The sequence below is a fragment of the Spinacia oleracea genome, chromosome 2, assembly GCF_020520425.1.
Source record: "Spinacia oleracea cultivar Varoflay chromosome 2, BTI_SOV_V1, whole genome shotgun sequence".
NCBI lineage: Eukaryota > Viridiplantae > Streptophyta > Magnoliopsida > Caryophyllales > Amaranthaceae > Spinacia > Spinacia oleracea.
Genome location: NC_079488.1, coordinates 6,428,241 through 6,447,811, shown reverse-complemented (window position 1 = coordinate 6,447,811; position 19,571 = coordinate 6,428,241). Strand labels below are relative to the sequence as shown.

The 19,571-nt window shown below is 42.2% G+C and overlaps 1 protein-coding gene across 1 annotated transcript; it reads right to left on the bottom strand.

Annotated features, from left to right (window-relative positions):
• Positions 1-5,982: 5,982 nt before the first annotated feature.
• Positions 5,983-19,571, bottom strand: LOC130467200 (uncharacterized). The gene is made up of 3 exons (XM_056835631.1): positions 19,278-19,571; positions 17,945-18,247; positions 5,983-6,066 (listed from the first exon to the last, which is right to left on the bottom strand). The coding sequence occupies exons 1-3, from the start codon at positions 19,569-19,571 to the stop codon at positions 5,983-5,985; spliced, it is 681 nt and encodes a 226-aa protein (XP_056691609.1).

Genomic DNA, 19,571 nt, shown 5'->3' with positions numbered 1-19,571 from the left:
ACTTTATTAAATTCAAATTTTTGCTTATTGAGTGTAAGTCACGACTCATTTAAATACAAGTATTTAATTGACTCGTATGTATGATCATGAGGGAGGCTACATCGCTGGTAATCAGCGGCACAATTACTCCATACCTGGGGTAAAATGGTAATTTCATCTCATGAGTTGAAAAGTCAAACAAAGTACTACATATGAGCAAAAATGACAGTAATTAGTACAACAATGACAGTATTTATGCAAACGATGACAAAACTTATATAACACTTGTATACATACTTTTACACATTCATTTAATATGCAACACTTTTATCCATTCATTTAAATGGTCTCTTTACTTTTTATATTTCATTACAGTTGTATACATAATTTCCTTTTTTTGGGTGATTGTGACAGTATTTTAATACAACAGTGACAGTATATATACAACAATGACAATATTTATACTAGAAATGACAGTATATAACAAGTTCACAACACTTTTACACATTTATTTGAAGGTGGGCCATGTTTCCAATTTTTTTTATTTTTTAAAGTGGGTATGGGGTGCTTATTTCGCTGGTTACCAGCGATGTAGACAACCTCTATGATCATGCCCACAAATTTTTAAGGTGAACTTAACAACTTGGTCCTTTGTATTACACTGAAGTTTAACTTTGTCCTTGGAACTCTCACCATTAGCCGCTGGAATAAAGTCGATATTTTTATACAAAGCTAGCAAAAATCTATAGTTACCTCTAACTGCAACCTTACCAAAAATTTATTTTATCTTTTGTAGATTTAACAAAAACTAAAACTGCTACCTGAGATGCTATAGCCGAACATGTCATTAAAAATATCTCTATTGTAGTTCCTGCCTCATATAAAGATGATTGTGGAGTAGGCTGGCCCGAGGCCTGACCCAGCCCGACACGAAAAAACCCCGATCGACACGGGTACTGTTGTGGGATCTTTTACGGTGCTGACGTGGCACGCGTTCCTCGGAGGTATCAAGTATGACCTGGCACGAACTTCTGGCAACCTGCAAAACAAGAATATTCCCGTAGGAATATTTCCTCCGATGCTTAAGTAAGTATAAGCTAGAGAGATGAGTAATTTGTAGAGAGAAGGCAGAGCAAAGATAAGTTTTTGTTGGTGGGAATGAATTGAATGCCCTTTTACCTTGGGATCTGAGCTATTTATATTGCTAGGGTTTCTTGGGGACTGTACCCTCAACCCTAGCTGTGGGGTGCGTGCCCCTTGGGGATTTAGGACACGTGGCATTCGGCCTGCAATGATGGACCTTCTCCATTTGGACCTGCCTTCTCAGAGAGAATGGGCTTTCCAAAATGGGGCTCTGCTCTTATTTTGGTTGGGTACCAAGATTTGGGCCTTCTTTCTAGGTTTGAGCCCAATTGGCCAGTATGGATCGTAGGCTGCTTCTTTGGGCTTTGTGGGGGAGATATTCAAGCCCACATCATTTGCCCCTCATGAGGAGTGAAAACAGACGTTAGTTTTCACTGCTGGCAGGGGTAATAATTTCTTACCCCTCTATAAATAAGTGGCCAATTTGAGTGATTTTCCCCCTCATTTCCAGTGATCATTTGAGAGCAATAGGAGAAGGCGATTTCCGGCGTCTTACACCCACCGAAATCCACCGTAGCACCGCCACGATCTTCAAAGTCGTGTTCTTGTAGTTCTTCATCCAAGTTCTTTCACAAACTCTCTTTGATCTATCAGGTAAATGCTTTCTTTGGAAAAATGTATTTGTTGATTTTGATTCTTCCCAATTCTCTTCTTAATCATGCATGGGTCTCGTCAAACTGAGGGCGTCAACTTGTCCCTTTGACGCCTTCTCTTTTCAAGTTTGTCCCTGTCTTGAGCCAAGTCTCTAGCCTGTGCAGGATTAAATGGCGCGGATAGAGGACGAAGAACAGTTCGAAGGAGAATCCTCTTCTCCTATAGAGGACGTCCCTGAAAGCACTGATGCCGCGCCGGCGAGCACGTCAGGTGGGGAGGAAGGTCACCTTCATCCCAGTGCAATCTTCCCACTTCAGACGTGGCTGAACTTTCTCACCCTCGAGGGGAAGGCCTATGGGAAGTCTCTGAATTTAGGTTCGGAGTACAAGTTTCGTATGCCGGTTGACATGGGCTGCACCAGCTTTGGACTGGTGGAAGGAGAGTTCGCCGTGTACTGATGAGTCATATTTGTATAGGGTATTTTAGGCGCATTTAGGTTGCATTAATAGGCATTTATATCATTTTAGTTGCATTTAGGATCACATTTGCATAAGTTATCGTTGTCGTACTCTATTACGCCCCGTTTGTGTTTTCTTAATGTTTCAGGTGATTTTACGGTCATTTGGATGCTTTCGGAGTGTTATGAGTTGATTTGGATGATGAACGGATGGAATGTTGACTCGAGGATCATTGCATGTCTCTAGGGATAATTTTGAGTCAACAACGAAGCTAAACGCTATTTTTCTAAGCATCAAAACGGACAAGCGTTCACTCTTTTGATGATATCTCAAGTTCTACATGTCGGAATGAGACGAATTTGATTGGGCTAGAAAGTAGACTTCAAGAGCTTTCCAACGACAGGTCACACGTCCTTATAGGCATTGTAGAACAAGAGTTATGACATAAACAAGATGGCTCGACTATCCGATTCGCCTACGGCCCAAAACGCAGGCCCAACTCTCCTCCTTGGGCGCGAAAACCAGCGACCAACCAGCGGGCCCGCTGGTTTCTGCGCCCAAGTGATTTCCGCGCGTGTTTTGGTCTTCGTGATCGTCCAATTAAATCTTAGCTTATGTAATTGTTATTTTTTCCTATTTTGTTTAGAATTTGAGAAGCATATAAATACTTCAAGGGAATGCTTTTATCCCTCATGCTTTTATTTCCTTTAGGTTTCAATTCCCTAGATTTCGAATTCACGTTCTTTTTCTCTCTTTTCTTCTTCATGAACCCTAGTTTTTCTACATACTCCATCAATGTAATTCTTTGAGGTATAATTGATTTTTCTCTTTATTTTATTTATTGCTTTTAATTATGTTTTCATTCTTAGAATTGATTTTCATTGTTCGTTTCATGATTGAGTAGTTCGCTTTCTAGGGTTTGGGAATCCATGTTTATATTATGAATCCTTATTATTATTGTTGATGGTTTGATTATTCATTGATATTTCTAGTTGATTAGGTTTATATTGTTAATCTTTGCAATCTGATCAATTGTTTGATTAAATCATGCTAATAGGATTTAGAATCGAAAGATCGAATTTTAGAGGCTTACCTACAACTAGCAATTCTGATTATGTTAGCGATCGTACTGCATATGTTGAATTGAGAGTGTTAAGACCCGACCGTAGGATTAACTTGTGCTCTAGATAATTTGAATATTTGAGTTGTTGTGATGTTTTGATTGATTCTGAACTATGAATATGGTGAACCGTTGCCCTAGATATTTTAGTTTATTTTTCTATTTATTTTAGTTTAAACATTGAATCCTAAATTTCGTGACATTGTTAGTTTCGCCATACCTTGAAAGCTAGATTTAAATAGCCATCTCTCTGTGGATTCGACCCTGCTTACCCTACTACATTGTTAGGAGGTTTCGTTAGGATTTTATTTTTGACGGGTGTACGACAACCTATCATGTACGGCTCATTTCTAAAGCTGGGTATGAGATTCCCCCCTCACCCCTTTGTGGTGGAGTTGCTGGACGGCTTTAATATTGGTCTGAACCAAATGTCCCCGAACTCCTGGGCGGGTGTGTTTGGCTATATTGCTCGCTGCGAGCTTGCAGACATCACCCCTTCCCTTCCGGCGTTCCTAAGGATCGCCTCCATGTCCCAAGTTTCGAGAGCCGCCGCGGGCTGGCTAATTCTTACGTACAAGGGGGCCTATCGGACGGTGATGGGGAAGGCGTCTAAATGGCATCACTGGATGAAGAAGTGGGTGGTCATCAAAACCACCAATCTGGAGATGTGCGAGCAAATGAGACGTTGGAACGTCAAGCCCAACTTGGTTGGAAAAGGCGCCTCTTTGCCTCCAGTCTCCGCCGATCTCTGGGAACGGATCTCGTCGTTGTTCAAGGCTAAGCCACTCGTCATCAAGGACAAGACGGCCTACATACCCGAGGGGTGGTTGCCTCATCTGGATCAACTGGGCAATCCCGTTTTCCTCTCGGCTGTAAGCTTGTGTCCGTATATGCCGAGAGGTAATGTATCTATACTTCCAGCCCTTCACTGTTTAATCAAAACCATACTAATGTCTTTATTTGTTTTTTCAGAAGAGGCCATGGATAAGCTGGACGATGCCTCCAAAGGCCAAGTGGATATGCCGTCCTGGTTGGCGAAGGTACTCGACGCCAGCACTTATAAAGCTTGGAAGCGCCAGCAGGCGGCCGAGCAAGCCATCTCTGAGCAAATGGCTCCCCCTCCTGCCGAGGAGAAGGTATTGATCAAATCTTCCTATGTGATTCCCTTTGTTGTTTGCAACTTATATGTTTTCATTTTTTCAGAAGACGAGGAAGGCGGCCACGGACGCGGCTCCTACTTCTAAGCGCAGGGCTGGCGGCACAGGAAAACCCGTCTTCAAGTCCGTGGCTTCGAAGGCTTCTAAGGGGTTTGCCGTCCCCAAGGCTGCATCTGCTTCTCCTAGCTTCCAGAAAACTGGAGGGACAACTGATCCTCTTACGGGGATTCCTGAAGTCGTCCGCCGAAACATCCCTCTGAAGACGGCGGAAAGAGCTAGGAATTCTGGGGGTAAGTTTTACTCCAACATCGTAACCACCTGCCGTTCCTCGTCTAGCAGTTCTCTAGTTTCCCCCAGGGATTCTAAGGCTGTTGTTTTTCCCATAGAAATTCTCGATCCTCAGAAAGACATAGATGCTGAATTGGATCAGATCCCTTCTTCAGGGGGTTCAATTCTCATGACCGCAGGAAGATAATGACGTTGATGCGCAATGCCATTCCTCCCCAATATGCTGAGACTCTTCCTGAGGCGGCCGAGAATATGCTTGCTGCCATGCAGTCCTCGGCGCTGGACGTAAGTTTCATTATACCTTTATTTTTACACACTCGTTTCTTTTTGTTTGACTTACTATTTTTGTGCAAATGTTCATTCTGCTGGACTCACTGAAAAAGTGGCGCACTGCTTTAGTGCATGAAGAAGCTCGTCACCGTCTTCTGGCCAGTCAGTGTGGCGACCAGCATTTTGCTGCGCTGGAGAAGCTTTGCTTCGACAGGCGGGAGCAGATTGACGCTGTGGCTACCGCCTTGGCCTCCCAAAATGCTGAGAACACAGCTCGTCTCCTAAAAATTGATCAGAACTTTTCTGAAATGGAGGACCTTTCCAAGAAAATCAAGGAGAAAGAAGCTGAGTTTTCTCGTCTTCAGACTCAGTTTAAGGAGTTGGAGGTCCAGCTGGAGGCGGCTAGCAAGGAGGTTGCTTCGTCACAGAGCGTTCTCGACCAGTCGGCCATGCTAGGTGAAAAATCAATCCGAAGGGGTATGGAGCTTGCATGGAATGCTGAATTTGCAAGTGAACGTCCCTTTAGTTGGTTTGAGAAGTTCCTCACCTATCAGATTGAGGTGGAGAAGGCTCAAAAGGAAGGACGCACTCCTCCTGAGTTTGTACCCATCGAGGATGAGGAATGAGCTCCTGCGCGTCTTGTATTTATTTATTTTTTTATTTTTTTTGCACATGTTCTCTTGACGCCTTGCTTAGTGGCTTTGTGCATAATTTTTGTAATTATGACTAACTTTTTGGAAATGACATGGCGCCTTTTGAACGTCTTATTTCTTTTTAGCTTTTGTCATCATCATTTTTTCTATGATTATGTCCGACACCTCCAACTTGAGACGTCAGATGTCTGCCCTGGTCTTTTTGCCAAGGTCTTTTGCTACTTTATATAGCTATGTGTTAGAAATGTGTAACCCCTGTGTTCTAGGTGATCAGCCTAGTGAGGGTGCTAATCTGGGCCACTTCTTAGGCCTTTAAACGACTAGTCTTTTGGGAGAGCGTTAGTTTGCATTTCTCCGAGGAATTTGATAACATACTTTCCATAAGGATTTCCCAGCAAGACCGGCTTGCAGGGAATTTTTCATTTAATGTTTAAAACATGCTACATGGTGCGTCTAAGTTCTAGACGTCTTTACAATGCATATAATCAAGATAAGTGTCAATCTAGAAAAAGTACTTCTTGAGGTTATCCACATTCCATGTACGCAAGATCGGACGTCCCTGCATGTCTTGGATCCGGTATGTTCCGTCTCGAACCTCCTCATAAATCTCATACGGACCTTCCCAAGTAGGGGTGAGTTTCCCTTGTTCATTGGCGCGTCCGACGGCTTCCATTTTCCTAAGTACAAAATCTCCAAATTTAAGTATTCTTCTAGAAACCCTTTTGTTGTACTCCCTCGTCATTCGGAGTTTGTATAGCTGCTGTCGTAGAGCCGCGTTCCCTCTGGTTTCTGGTAAGAAATCCAAGGTGTTAGGTTATGATACATATGATATTACATAAATCATGCGGAAACAACCATTAACCCAGGATTACATATTATTTACACATAATCATATAGCATAATTTAGATGCATACTCTTTGTTGCGTGCCCTCCCTAGCTGCGCCCGAACCGAGCAAGAACAAGTCTTTAGGACTCCAAGTGTCGTCCCTCCGTAGATAGTCCACAGCACGTCCGGATCCGCCTTAAGATTGACCAACTAGAATCGCCCTTAAGGTACTAGAATTTTCGGCACTTTTGAGCAAGATGTGTGGCTGAATTTTTCTCTCAAAAACTCACTTTGAATACTTTGAAACTCGTTATAAATTGTGAACCCAGGCCACATATTTATAGGGTTATGGAAAGGGAATTGGAATCCTATTCAGATACAAATTAATTAAACCTAGAATCCTACAAGAACTCTAATTTAATTAATTTATCAAATAGAATTAGGAATTTAATCATTAACCGAACTCTGCACGTTTTAGGAAACGTGCACGAACACAAACACTTACGCACACACACACGGCAGCCTCGATGGGCCGCCCATGCGTGCGTGCGAGCAGCAGCCCACGCAGCGAGGCCTGCGCGAGCCACAAGCCCACGCAAGCACCCGCGCGCGCTGCGCGCGCTGTGCGCGCTGCCACGGCCTGGCCTTGCGCTGGGCCTGGCGTGGCTGTTTGTGTGGCGCGCTTGGCTTGCTGGGCGATGGCCTGGCTTCGTGCTGGGCCCTCGTCCGGCAGGCCTCGTCCGATGCTTATTCGTACGATACGCTTCCGATTAAATTTCCGATTCCGGAATTCATTTCCGATACGAACAATATTTAACATTTCCGATTCCGGAATTAATTTCCGTTTCGAACAAATATTTAATATTTCCGTTTCCGGAATTATTTTCCGATTCCGGTAATATTTCCGATTCTGACAATATTTCCGTTTCCGGCAATATTTCCGATTCTGGTAATATTTCCATTTCCGATAATATTTTCCGATACGTACCATGTTTCCGTTTCCGGCAACATCTACGACTTGGATAATATTTATATTTCCGATACGATCCATATTTCCGTTTCCGGCAATATCATCGTTTCCGGAGTATTCATTTCTTGCCTGTGACGATCTCAGCTCCCACTGAAACCAAGATCCGTCGATTCCGAATATCCATAGATAGAGTATTTAATGCCATTAAATACTTGATCCGTTTACGTACTATTTGTGTGACCCTACGGGTTCAGTCAAGAGTAAGCTGTGGATTAATATCATTAATTCCACTTGAACTGAAGCGGCCTCTAGCTAGGCATTCAGCTCACTTGATCTCACTGAATTATTAACTTGTTAATTAATACTGAACCGCATTTATTAGACTTAACTTAGAATGCATACTTGGACCAAGGGCATTATTTCCTTCAGTCTCCCACTTGTCCTTAGGGACAAGTGTGCATTTCCTAATTCCTTTGTCGCTCGATGCTTGCTCTTGAACATAAGGTAAGAGTTGTCATCCTTATTATGTCCAGAGGTGTTCCTCGGTTTCAGAGTTCAACTGATCAAATAAACAGATAATCATAGCCTATGATTCATCCGAGCACGGCCATGCATTTCACAGTTTCTAGCTCTCCGAGTGGTCTTGTACAACTTTTAAGCATCTCATCCCGATTTATGGGAGGACAATCCCAATCTTGCGATCTTGAGATTAGACTTCGTTTGATAGGTGATTACCTGAGCGTTGCCTTTATAGCCTCCTTTTACGGTGCGACGGTTGGTCAACGTCAAAGCAACCAGTTCTCAAACAAGTAATCTCAAATCACTCAGGTATTGAGGATTTAGTGTCTAATAATTTAATGAAATTTACTTATGACAGACTTTCATCTCTTACAGTAAAGTTTCATAGGTCTTGTCCGATACTAGTCTTCCCAAAGTAAGTATCTATGCAAATGATTATGACATTGCTATGTCCACATAGTTCAAGAAACAGAACTACTAGTCATCTTGCATTCTAATCGTCTAACGTTTTCTATGCGTCCAATTTTATAGAAAACTCCGACTAGGGACCATTTTCAACCTTTGACATTCAAGTTCACTTGATAGACATTTCTTAGTCACAGGACTGGTCCTGACAGTCTATCTTGAATATATCGTCAAATTGAAGGGACTCATCATTTAATAAACCACAAATTAAATGGAAAAATGAATTCTTTTCATTTATTGTGAATGATTAACCAATAATGTTTTACAAAGATTTAAACTCTAAAACTTTAAAACATTAAACAGAGACATCAAAGCCATTCTCCAATATGCTTGATTCCCATAGCTGCAGTGTGCGAGTTGTGCTTCGCCTGCGGCAGAGGTTTAGTTAATGGATCTGATATGTTGTCATCAGTTCCAATTTTGCTTATCTCGACTTCTTTTCTTTCAACGAACTCTCGTAGAAGGTGAAATCTACGAAGTACATGCTTGACTCTCTGGTGGTGTCTAGGCTCTTTTGCCTGTGCAATAGCTCCGTTATTGTCACAATACAGGGCTATTGGTCCTTTAATGGAGGGGACTACACCAAGTTCACCTATGAACTTCCTTAGCCATATAGCTTCCTTTGCTGCTTCATGTGCAGCAATGTACTCCGCTTCAGTTGTAGAATCCGCAATGGTGCTTTGCTTAGCACTTTTCCAGCTTACTGCTCCTCCGTTGAGGCAGAAGACAAACCCAGACTGTGATCTGAAATCATCTTTGTCGGTTTGGAAACTTGCGTCCGTATAGCCTTTAACAATTAATTCATCATCTCCACCATAGACCAGGAAGTCATCTTTGTGCCTTTTCAGGTACTTCAGAATATTCTTGGCAGCAGTCCAATGCGCCTCTCCTGGGTCTGACTGGTATCTGCTCGTAGCACTGAGTGCGTACGCAACATCCGGGCGTGTACATATCATAGCATACATTATTGAACCAATCAATGATGCATATGGAATCCCATTCATTCGTCTACGCTCATCAAGTGTTTTTGGGCACTGAGTCTTGCTTAGAGTCATTCCATGAGACATGGGTAGGTAGCCTCGCTTGGAGTCCGCCATCTTGAACCTATCAAGCACCTTATTGATATAAGTGCTTTGACTAAGTCCAATCATCTTTTTAGATCTATCTCTGTAAATCTTGATGCCCAATATGTACTGTGCTTCTCCTAGATCCTTCATCGAAAAACATTTCCCAAGCCAAATCTTGACAGAGTTCAACATAGGAATGTCATTTCCGATAAGCAATATGTCGTCGACATATAATACTAGGAAAGCAATTTTGCTCCCACTGACCTTCTTGTATACACAAGATTCGTCTGCGTTCTTGATGAAACCAAAGTCACTGACTGCTTCATCAAAACGTATATTCCAGCTCCTGGATGCCTGCTTCAATCCGTAGATTGACTTCTTTAGCTTGCATACCTTTTTAGCATTTTTTGGATCCTCAAAACCTTCAGGCTGTGTCATAAACACAGTTTCTGTTAAAACGCCGTTTAAGAAAGCAGTTTTGACATCCATCTGCCATATTTCGTAATCGTAATATGCAGCGATTGCTAACATTATCCGAATAGACTTTAGCATTGCAACTGGTGAAAAGGTTTCATCGTAATCCACACCGTGGACTTGCCTGTAACCTTTTGCAACCAATCTAGCTTTGAAAACTTCAAGTTTCCCATCCTTGTCCTTTTTCAGTTTGAAAACCCATTTGCTTCCAATGGCTTGGTAGCCATCTGGCAAATCGACCAAATCCCATACTTGGTTTTCAGACATGGAGTCTAATTCAGATTGCATGGCTTCTTGCCATTGCTTGGAGCTAGGGCTCGTCATAGCTTGTTTGTAAGTCGCAGGTTCATCACTTTCAAGTAATAGAACGTCATAGCTCTCGTTCGTCAAAATACCTAAGTACCTTTCCGGTTGAGATCTATATCTTTGCGATCTACGCGGGGTAACATTTCTAGATTGACCATGATTCTCACCAGATTCTTCTAAAGATCTCTGAGTTTCATCCTGAATGTCATCTTGAGCATTCTCTAGAGTTTGTTGTTCGACTCGAATTTCTTCGAGGTCTACTTTTCTCCCACTTGTCATTTTGGAAATGTGATCCTTCTCCAAAAAGACACCATCTCGAGCAACAAACACTTTGTTCTCAGATGTATTGTAGAAGTAATACCCCTTTGTTTCCTTTGGATAGCCCACAAGGATACATTTGTCAGATTTTTGATGAAGTTTGTCTGAAATTAATCGTTTGACGTATACTTCACATCCCCAAATCTTAAGAAAAGACACATTTGGAGGCTTTCCAAACCATAATTCGTATGGAGTCTTTTCGACAGCTTTAGACGGAGCTCTATTTATAGTGAGTGCAGCTGTATTTAGTGCATGTCCCCAAAATTCTAATGGAAGTTCGGCCTGACCCATCATTGACCTGACCATGTCTAGCAAGGTTCTGTTCCTCCGTTCCGACACACCGTTCCATTGTGGTGTTCCAGGAGGAGTCAACTCTGATAGAATTCCACATTCTTTCAGATGGTCATCAAATTCATAGCTCAGATATTCACCGCCTCTATCAGACCGCAGTGCCTTAATCTTCTTGCCTAATTGATTCTCTACTTCACTCTGAAATTCCTTGAATTTGTCAAAGGATTCAGACTTATGCTTCATTAGGTAGACATAACCATACCTACTGAAGTCATCAGTGAAAGTGATAAAGTAGCTGAAACCACCTCTAGCATTTGTACTCATTGGTCCACATACATCTGTATGGATTAAACTCAATAGTTCATTTGCTCTTTCTCCAACTTTAGAGAAAGGTTGCTTTGTCATTTTGCCAAGTAAACATGATTCGCATTTACCATAATCCTCTAAGTCAAATGGTTCTAGAATTCCTTCCTTTTGAAGTCTTTCTAAGCGTTTCAAGTTTATATGGCCTAATCGACAATGCCACAGATAGGTGAGATCTGAATCATTCTTTTTGGCCTTTTTGGTATTTATGTTATATACTTGTTTGTCGTGATCTAATAAATAAAGTCCATTGACTAATCTAGCAGATCCATAAAACATCTCTTTAAAATAAAACGAACAACTATTGTCTTTTATTAAAAAGGAAAATCCCTTAGCATCTAAGCAAGAAACTGAAATGATGTTTTTAGTAAGACTTGGAACATGGAAACATTCTTCCAGTTCCAAAACTAGCCCGGAGGGCAACGACGAATAGTAAGTTCCTACAGCTAATGCAGCAATCCGTGCTCCATTTCCCACTCGTAGGTCGACTTCACCCTTGCTTAACTTTCTACTTCTTCTTAGTCCCTGTGGATTGGAACATAAGTGTGAGCCACAACCTGTATCTAATACCCAAGAAGTTGAATTAGCAAGTATACAGTCTATAACGAAAATACCTGAAGATGGAACGACTGTTCCGTTCTTCTGATCTTCCTTTAGCTTCAAGCAATCTCTCTTCCAATGCCCCTTCTTCTTGCAGTAGAAGCATTCGGATTCAGAAGTGGGTTGACTGACCTTCCTCTTTGCAGATTTGGCGCCAGTTTGCTTAGTTGGGCTGGCCTTGTTGCCACCTTTCTTAGCATTCCTCTTCTTTCCAGATTTCTTGAACTTGCCCCCACGCACCATAAGCACATCCTGCTTATCACTTTTGAGCGTCTTTTCAGCGGTCTTCAGCATACCGTGAAGCTCAGTGAGCGTTTTGTCCAGACTATTCATACTGTAGTTCAGTTTGAACTGATCATACCCGCTATGAAGAGAATGGAGGATGGTGTCTATAGCCATTTCCTGAGAAAATTGCTGATCCAGCCGACTCATATTCTCAATGAGTCCAATCATTTTGAGAACATGTGGACTTACGGGCTCGCCTTTCTTAAGTTTGGTCTCAAGAATTTGCCTATGAGTCTCGAATCTTTCGACTCGAGCCAGATCTTGGAACATGTTCTTCAACTCACTGATGATTGTGAAAGCATCTGAGTTGATGAACGTTTTCTGCAGATCCACACTCATGGTGGCGAGCATTAGACATTTCACATCCTTGTTGGCATCAATCCAACGATTGAGGGCTGCCTGAGTGACCCCGTCGCCTGCAGCTTCGGGCATCGCCTCATCTAGGACATACTCCTTTTCTTCCTGCATAAGAACTATTTGCAAGTTCCTTTGCCAGTCAAGGAAGTTTTTCCCGTTCAACTTCTCCTTTTCGAGAATTGATCGAATGTTGAATGAATTGTTGTTTGCCATATTAAAAACTACAATTGAAAAGAATAAACAAATAAATAACCATTCACAGTTTCTCTTAATAAACTTAAATTCTAGCATACATGCATAATTCAATGTTTATTAAGCATTTTATTCAAATTATGTGTTCCGGCAGGTGTGAATAAAATGATTCCAAGATCCTAAAATCATTGAAGAACTAAGCACAGTTTGTCGACTTAATCCTAGAACATCTTAGGTAAGCAAAAGCCTTTTGCTAATAGTCTAGAAACTATTCTTGGTTGATAGGTACGTCTAAGAACTTATTAGGTAAACCTATCGAATTTGCCACGACATAAAAGGACTCCTTACTTATATCGTTGAGTTTCACCAAAACTAACATGTACTCACAATTATTTGTGTACCTTGCCCCTTTAGGACCAATAAGTAACACCTCGCTGAGCGAAAACTATTACTAGATTGATGTAAAGGATATCCAAGCAAGTGTATATTTTGGCATGGCACCTTTTAACTCAATTTTTTTTTAAGTTTGGAACTTAAGGCTCTTACTATGTTGGTTAGATTTTAAGTGAACTAAAATCCTTAATCATGCAACATAATCAAGCTTTTGATCTCATGCATTTTAAGACATATTTAAAAGCAATAAATAACTTAAAACATGCATAAGATAAATGTGATCTAGTATGGCCCGACTTCATCTTGAAGCTTTAACTTCAAAGTCCGTCTTGAAAATCTCCGTGGGAGGCACCATTTTCTTCAAATAGGATAAGCTATAACTAATTACAACTATTTGATGGCACGCAGACCATATTTGAATTGAAAAATAACTTTGGTTCTTTAGACCAATTACATTCAAATTAATGGTACGCAGACCATATTTTCTATCCTATTTGGGCCATACTAGTCACTTCATAACCTGCAAAACAGTACATATACAATATATACCATTCACCCATTCATTATCATGAATGGCCCACATAGCTGGTTAGTAAAACACATTATGCATCACGTAAACATTTGCAGCAATTAATCAAGGGCACCAATAATCTACCAATTATTCAGTCCTTATTAATTCTAATCAAGTTGTTTTAACCTTAAGGATTTGTAGACCTAATCAAGAGTTTATGACTAAAATACGCTCCCACTTAAACCAATAAATTCATATGCTTTACTAATTTTAAACATAAAAATGTATTTCTAGTCTAACCGGAAACATACAAATTTAATTAAAATTTAAAGCTCATATAAATTTATAATTGAATCCAAAAGTTTAATTTAATTTCAGTCGTTATTTAAATTAATTCATGATTTTAATTTTAGTAAAATAATTAGAATAAATAACATTTATTATAATTACAATATTCAAAATTAAAATCCAAGAAAATAATTTAAATTATTAATTTTAAAATTAATTAAAATTACGTGAACTGAAATTTTCAAATTAAACATTCAAAACGATCTAATCGTAACGCAAACACCCTACGCATTGCACGCCCATGGGCCGCACGCACACAACCATCGCTGGCCATGTGCGCGCAGCCCATGCGCTCGTTGCATAGCTGCTGCATCTCCATCGCAAGCCATCGCACGCTGTGGTGCTTGCTGCGCGCGCGCCAGCGCTCGTCGCACGCGAGCCATCGCTCGCTGGGCGCGCGACATCGCTCGCTGGGCGCGCGACATCGCTCGCTGTGCGCGCGACATCGCTCGTTGTGCGCGCGAGCTCGCTCGCTGGGCGCGCGACATCGCTCGCTGTGCGCGCGAGCAACGCTGGGCGCAGCGCTCGTGGCACGCGAGCTTGCGCTCGCTGCGCGCGAGGCTGCGCGCTCATGCGCGAGGCAGTGCGCGTTGTGGCGCAGCTCGCTTGCTGCCCACACGCGACTGCCTTGGCTCGCCCTTCGCCCATGCCCATTCATCCATTGCTCGTGGCCCACGACACAAGGCAGGGCTGCTGCCTTGTGCTCGTGCACTACGCCCTTGCTCATTGCATTCGTGCCGCACGGGCGACGAGCTCCCTTGCTCGTCGTCGCATGCCCGCATTATACAACACCCCTTAAGGGTAACACGAAGCGTCCATTGCTTTGTGCGTGCAAGTTATATGAACGAATCGCATAAAAAATTTAAAATTTATAAAATTAATGACAAATTAATAAATATTATTAATTTCATAATTTTAGGGCGAAAAATCGAAAATTTATTATCCAATTGATTTCCGATTGTTATGGATTCAAGTCTAGGTCATAAAAATTTAAAATTTATCATAAATTTACAATTTTTATGGTGGTTTTTAATCATAGGTTTCTAATTAAATTGCAATTAATTATGAAAATCAAATTAATTCTAAATTATTCTAATTTTCAACAAATTAATCATAATTACAAATTAGATTGCATAATTAACAAGACTAGGCATTCAAACTTGTTAAACATATGCAGTAGGTCAATCAAAAATTCAAGATTTATCAACAAGAATCGCAAATATTTAATTTAACATCTTAAATTTACGAAATTTTTGCATTCGAAAAACTAAAACCTTCGAAAAGTCATAGTTAGGCTTCGAATTTGAGAATTCTGGGTTCGGCAGAAAAATACTGTTTTTGTCAAAATTTTAGAATGCCTTTTACATGCGGAATTGACACAAAAATCACTCAATTTGGATGAGTAACGAAGAAACTGCCGAAAAACTGCGTACGTATAATTAAATAAACGCAATTTGCAATTAATTAACAATTACGAAAATTAATCACCCCTTTTAATTCTTGCAAATTTGTAATATTTAACCATGTTTATGCAATTTAGATTATGAAAATAATAAGGGGCTCGTGATACCACTGTTAGGTTATGATACATATGATATTACATAAATCATGCGGAAACAACCATTAACCCAGGATTACATATTATTTACACATAATCATATAGCATAATTTAGATGCATACTCTTTGTTGCGTGCCCTCCCTAGCTGCGCCCGAACCGAGCAAGAACAAGTCTTTAGGACTCCAAGTGTCGTCCCTCCGTAGATAGTCCACAGCACGTCCGGATCCGCCTTAAGATTGACCAACTAGAATCGCCCTTAAGGTACTAGAATTTTCGGCACTTTTGAGCAAGATGTGTGGCTGAATTTTTCTCTCAAAAACTCACTTTGAATACTTTGAAACTCGTTATAAATTGTGAACCCAGGCCACATATTTATAGGGTTATGGAAAGGGAATTGGAATCCTATTCAGATACAAATTAATTAAACCTAGAATCCTACAAGAACTCTAATTTAATTAATTTATCAAATAGAATTAGGAATTTAATCATTAACCGAACTCTGCACGTTTTAGGAAACGTGCACGAACACAAACACTTACGCACACACACACGGCAGCCTCGATGGGCTGCCCATGCGTGCGTGCGAGCAGCAGCCCACGCAGCGAGGCCTGCGCGAGCCACAAGCCCACGCAAGCACCCGCGCGCGCTGCGCGCGCTGTGCGCGCTGCCACGGCCTGCTGGGCCTGGCCTTGCGCTGGGCCTGGCGTGGCTGTTTGTGTGGCGCGCTTGGCTTGCTGGGCGATGGCCTGGCTTCGTGCTGGGCCCTCGTCCGGCAGGCCTCGTCCGATGCTTATTCGTACGATACGCTTCCGATTAAATTTCCGATTCCGGAATTCATTTCCGATACGAACAATATTTAACATTTCCGATTCCGGAATTAATTTCCGTTTCGAACAAATATTTAATATTTCCGTTTCCGGAATTATTTTCCGATTCCGGTAATATTTCCGATTCTGACAATATTTCCGTTTCCGGCAATATTTCCGATTCTGGTAATATTTCCATTTCCGATAATATTTTCCGATACGTACCATGTTTCCGTTTCCGGCAACATCTACGACTTGGATAATATTTATATTTCCGATACGATCCATATTTCCGTTTCCGGCAATATCATCGTTTCCGGAGTATTCATTTCTTGCCTGTGACGATCTCAGCTCCCACTGAAACCAAGATCCGTCGATTCCGAATATCCATAGATAGAGTATTTAATGCCATTAAATACTTGATCCGTTTACGTACTATTTGTGTGACCCTACGGGTTCAGTCAAGAGTAAGCTGTGGATTAATATCATTAATTCCACTTGAACTGAAGCGGCCTCTAGCTAGGCATTCAGCTCACTTGATCTCACTGAAATATTAACTTGTTAATTAATACTGAACCGCATTTATTAGACTTAACATAGAATGCATACTTGGACCAAGGGCATTATTTCCTTCACAAGGCCGCTTTCATCATTTCCCAATTGGCATCTTCATTAAACAACATGACACGCAAGGTTGGTTCACACATTTCAATGGGTAGGACGGCTTCAGCCCCATAAGCTAACAAGAATGGTGTTTCTCCTGTGGAATTTTTTGCCGTGGTCCGTATAGACCATAAAACATTGGGTAACTCGTCGGCCCATAAACCCTTTGCCTCATCAAGCTTATTCTTCATCCCTTCAGAGATGATCTTGTTGAATGCTTCTACTTGTCCGTTAGCTTGGGGGCGTCCTACTGATGCAAAACATGCTGTGATACCATGGTCAGCCAACCAATCTTCTAATTTGGGCGTCTTGAATTGTGGCCCATTGTCGAAGACAATAGACTGAGGCACGCCAAATCTTGTGATTATGTTTTTCCAGATGAATGCTCTCACATCCTGTGCTTTAGTGTTCTTTAAAGCTTCAGCTTCTACCCATTTACTGAAGTAGTCGACGGCTACTATTACATAACGCAGTCCTCCTGGTGCCGTCGTATAGGGGCCTGATAAGTCCATCCCCCACATGGCAAATGGTATAGGGCTGGTGATTGGCGTCAGTTTCTGTGCCGGTCGTCGAATTAGGTGAGCAAATCGTTGGCATTTATCACACCGCTTGACCATACGGAGGGCGTCTTCTTTGAGAGTGGGCCAATAGTATCCGGTTCTTAAAGCTTTTTCGGCCAGGGCCCTCCCTCCTATGTGAGAGCTGCATAATCCCTGATGAAGATCTTCCAGTACCTCTTGCCCCTTCTCGGGGGTTACGCAGCGAAGAAGAGGTCGTGAGAAGGCTTTTTTGTATAGAGTTCCATTCCATATCTCAAACCAGGTGCACTTCTTTTGTAATCTTTCTGCCTGCTTGGGGTCATCAGGGAGTACTCCATTCATTTTGAAGTTGACAATATCATCCATCCAGATGGCTGTTCGGTCTAAGATGTCTGTTCTCGAGGCGTCAATGCTTTTGGACTGTTTTACCTCCCAGAATACATGACGTGGCGTGTCGCAGGACGCTGAGCTTGCCAGTTTGGATAAAGCGTCTGCCTTGTTATTTTCAGACCGGGGTATGTGTTGTACTTCAAAGTTAGACAGCTGTTGAACTTCTTGACGGACTCTTTCCAAATATTTTATCATGGCCTCATCCTTGGCCTCATATTCCCCTTTGACCTGACTGACGATTAACTGCGAGTCAGACAAAACCAGGACGTCTGTTGCCCCTGCGGCTCTGCTCATCTGAATTCCACCTATCAGGGCTTCGTATTCAGCCTCGTTGTTTGACGCCTGAAAGTTAAACCGCATTGCATATTCATAGATATCCCCTTCTGGTGATTCGCAGATAATGCCGGCTCCTGACCCGTTCTGAGTGGCAGAGCCGTCCACATGCACTATCCACTGGGTTTTCTCATTCTTCAAATAGGGTGGCTTGGTCAGTTCCGCGATGAAGTCGGCGAATGCTTGTCCCTTTATTGCCTTCCGCGGTTCATACGAGATATCAAAACGCGTTAAGCTCAATTGCCCAGTTGAGCATTCTTCCGGACGCTTCAAGTTTGGTGAAAGGCCGCTTTAGCGGTTGATCCGTGTATACCAGTCGATGAGCCAGGAAATATGGACGAAACTTCTTACTAGCCAAGAACAGAGCAAAGCCAAACTTTTCGACTGTTGGATATTTGAGTTCAGCATTCTGCAGCATGTGACTGACAAAGTAGACAGGTAGTTGCGTTCCATCCCTCTCTGTAAGCAAGACGGCACTTAGTGCGTATTCTGAGATGGCAAGGTACAGATACAAAACTTCCCCTAAGAGAGGGCTGACCAGTCGTGGCAAAGTATGCAGATGTTCTTTTAGGCGAAGGAAGGCAGCCTCAGCTTGCGACGTCCACTCAAACTGGGTGCCCTTTTTGATGGTACTGAAAAAGTAGTGACACTTGTCTCCAGCTCTAGATAAAAATCGTCCCAAGGCGGCAAGGCACCTAGTGAGGCGTTGCACATATTTGACCGTCCTTGGCGACGTCATATTGATGACCGCCTGCACTTTGTCCGGATTTGCTTCAATGCCCCTTTCGTCAATCAAGAAGCCAAGGAACTTGCCAGAAGATACCCCAAATATGCACTTCTTGGGATTGAGTCTCATCTGGTATGTCCTGAGGGTTTCAAAGGTTTCTCTCAAATCGTCGAGGTGATCCATCTTCTTCTTGCTTTTTACAATCATGTCGTCAATATAGGCTTCTATATTCCTCCCCAGGTGCTTTGCGAAAACTGTGTTCACCAACGGTTGGAAGGTGGCGGGGGCATTTTTAAAACCGAACGACATTACTTTGTAGCAGTACAATCCTTGTTCCGTGACGAATGACGTCTTCTCCTGATCTTCGGGCCATAATGGGATTTGGTGAAATCCGGAGTAGGCGTCCATGAAGCTCATCATGGCATGTCCGGCTGTTGAGTCGACGAGTCGGTCTATTTTTGGCAGTGGGAAACTGTCTTTAGGGCAAGCTTTATTGAGATCGGTGTAATCAACACACATCCTCCACGTCCCATTGGGCTTGGGTACCAGGACTACGTTAGCTACCCAGTCTGGATACTGACACGGACGTATGAAGCCTGCATCCAT

What these genes read in the sequence shown, in the direction of transcription:
- LOC130467200 (XM_056835631.1), bottom strand. Translation starts at nt 19,571, where the DNA reads ATGGATGCAGGCTTCATACGTCCGTGTCAGTATCCAGACTGGGTAGCT. An exon ending in AAGGATTGTACTGCTACAAA is followed by an intron (nt 18,248 to 19,277) that starts GTAATGTCGTTC and finishes TTTAACTTTCAG; the next exon opens with GCGTCAAACAACGAGGCTGA. An exon ending in CACGTCATGTATTCTGGGAG is followed by an intron (nt 6,067 to 17,944) that starts GTAAAACAGTCC and finishes ATTCCCTGCAAG; the next exon opens with CCGGTCTTGCTGGGAAATCC.